This window comes from Pecten maximus, unplaced genomic scaffold, assembly GCF_902652985.1.
Source record: "Pecten maximus unplaced genomic scaffold, xPecMax1.1, whole genome shotgun sequence".
In the NCBI taxonomy this organism is placed as follows: domain Eukaryota; kingdom Metazoa; phylum Mollusca; class Bivalvia; order Pectinida; family Pectinidae; genus Pecten; species Pecten maximus.
In genome coordinates this window covers 10,451-13,248 of record NW_022979294.1, presented here as the reverse complement: position 1 = coordinate 13,248, position 2,798 = coordinate 10,451, and the positions used below count along the sequence as shown (strand labels likewise).

The window sequence follows — 2,798 nt, the reverse complement described above, 5'->3', positions numbered from 1 at the left end:
GACATTTCAGATTTACCACTTTTGATTCCATTCCCTCCGCAAACAAATTATTTCTCAACTTCTTGGAAGTTATATATTTCAATTTGGCAACTACATAACCACCAACATATCTGATTTTTCCACGAGCAGATGAATCCAGTTCTTGTTGAGACGAGATGTTCTTGATTGGTTCCACAGTGTCAAGCTGAAGATGAGCAGATAATAACTCAAAAGATTTCCTTTCAAGGTAAAACATGACTGACGTAAATAGCTGAAATTCTGGTCCGTCAATGTCAACTTTATAATATGTTAGAATTTCCACAATACTCCACAGAGTTGACGTATTTGTGAAATTTCTTGAAATAATCATTTCTGTGTTTTTGTGAAAATTTTGCTACATCCTCTGGGAAACAGTTCAATCCGAAATCCTCGACCATTGAAAATTGAACTTTGAACCAATCATCATATTTCTGGAAATCACAAAGAAGTTTTTGTTTGAAGGATAACATTCTTTCTTCTGTAGGTGTGTCCAGGAATTCTTTGAGAACCGAATCCAACGCGACTTTTGATGGAGATAGAGACTCTTCAGCTGTAAGAATGTTAGTTTCAATGAAATTGTCTAGAAAAGTCAAGTGTTCAATTTCACTGTCAGAAAAATCTGAGTCGTGCATGTTTGTATCTGAAGGCTCATCATTTTTGTCTTCTGATGGTAGATCTTGTTGAATTTGTTTTTTACAACATGTCAAATCAGCTCTGACGTCACCAACAGAAATATTTTGATGAAATTGTTTCACGTGAACAGGATGTTGCTTACATAGTGACTTTTTGAAGTTCACAACTTTCAGACCATCAACTGAAACCGCACGCCCCACAGCCACACCCAACTGTCCTGCCTGAAAACAATTTTGGCAATTTACAACCACATTCTCTAAACTCATGCCCTGCGATTTATGTACTGTCATTGCGTAGGCAAGCTTCAACGGAAGTTGGGCTCTTTTGGCAACTAATAATTTTTTCACAGGATCAAAAGTGGTAAAAGTAGTCCTTCCAATATTTGTTGTAATTGTCTTTTTTTCCATCGCGAATTTTACCTCCACAGAATCTGATAACAGTTTTGTTACAATGCCACGTAGTCCATTCACAAGCTCGTCACTTCGATTTACTTCGTTCTAGTTCGATTTTGCACAAGCATCACTGGACATCCAACTTTAAGTGCTAAATTCCTTGGCGCCAAAAATTTGCCCAGGTAGTATTCACTACCTTCATCGGTGGCCTTATATCTTTTCAGTTCACCATCTAGCTGGTTCAGTTTTTCAAAATTGAACAAATCAACGTCTAAGTTTCTTGCAAACAGCTGTATGCAGTCCATTTCATTTGCCGATCCAATGACTTGAGGAAGGCAACAGTGTCATCCGAGGGATGCCCTATTTCTAGTTCATTAATGCACTGGATGAGGGTTGTGTCCTCCTGTCTGTGAATTTCATTTAAGACTACTTTGTGGGGGGAAAAGTCATCAAACCAAGGCAGAAGGAAGCATGGCTTGCCAGAATCACCATGTAACTGGTTTGCAACTGGGGGGAGTTGATAAAAATCGCCCACCAAAACAACTTGAATTTGGCCGATTACTTCCTTAGAGTTTCTGACATATTCGCAAAGAAATTGAACCTGGTTCAGTACTTTGGCACTAACCATAGACACTTCATCAATTATTAACACATCAACAGTTTCTATATTTTGTTTTGCTTTCATGAATCTTTCATCCGTTTTCACCAAATGTGCAATTTCCTCATTTAAATGTCTCCCGTCTTCAATACCTGACCATTTGTGTACTGTCTGTGCACCCAGATCGCCATAATGTGTGGCTGCTATCCCAGTGGAACAAACAATTGACACGTTTTTGTGGCATTTTCTTGAATATTTCACAATATGTTTCACTAAATATGTTTTACCAGATCCAGCTTGGCCCGTGATTATCACGTTGTGTCCGTTTTTTACCAATTCAAACGCGTTCGCTTGATCTTCGTCCATTTTTTCACTACAATGTATTTTCCCGGACTTTCTAAATCTCAAAACAAAACAAATACATCGAGATTCTCTTACCTGTTCGTAGCGATAATAGTACTCGGAACACCTCGAAGATCTTGACCTCCGCCACTAGGGGTCGTGAACTTATTACTTCCGTTGAAGTTGTCTCTGTCATGGTTGAACCAACAGCCAACTGGAGCATGTCGTCGATTTATCGGCTTAAATACGCGGACTGATACAGTGAAACATGTTTACATTTAGAGGAAATTATGTCAGCAAGCGGTCCATAACGGCCATTTGATTGTTTAGTGGGAATTTCATGTGATATAGAGCACCGAAGCGAGGTAGGTGACTGACGACGGTAAAATTTTCATGTGGGAGTTGGTTACCTTCTCTACATTATAACAACCAGAAACGGGTGTTTTTTTAAAAAGCGCTTTATAATCGATTCCAACGTTGAATCGGTGCATAAATAGACATGAAATGATGTTACAAATTAAAATGAGACAATTCCATTATAACTTTAGTTCCTGACCCCAAGTACCTGTGAACCCAAAGCCTTCCTCACAGGGGCGAACGCTCAACTAAAGGCCAAAAGTGAGGCATTGTCAAGGGAGACATTAGGAAGAAGAAAGTTTGTAAGAAAGAAAAGAAAAGATAAGATCCCAAATTCAGTCGCCTCTTACGATCATGTAATGGGGGCAGCAGGTACAATCTTATACATAGGATGTACTTAATATTATCCAATTAACTGAAGAAACTGTTTAAATGCCACATTTATTATAATAATTGTA

The 2,798-nt window shown here is 38.5% G+C and overlaps 1 protein-coding gene across 1 annotated transcript; it reads right to left on the bottom strand.

The window, feature by feature from the left end:
• Positions 1-1,314: 1,314 nt before the first annotated feature.
• On the bottom strand, positions 1,315-2,007 carry LOC117318449 (ATP-dependent DNA helicase pif1-like). Its single transcript, XM_033873434.1, has one exon. The coding sequence runs from the start codon at positions 2,005-2,007 to the stop codon at positions 1,315-1,317; it is 693 nt and encodes a 230-aa protein (XP_033729325.1).
• Between the last annotated feature and the right edge of the window lie 791 nt (positions 2,008-2,798).

Excerpts from the sequence above, each read along its gene's own strand:
- LOC117318449 (XM_033873434.1), bottom strand. The coding sequence starts at position 2,007 with ATGGACGAAGATCAAGCGAACGCGTTTGAATTGGTAAAAAACGGACAC.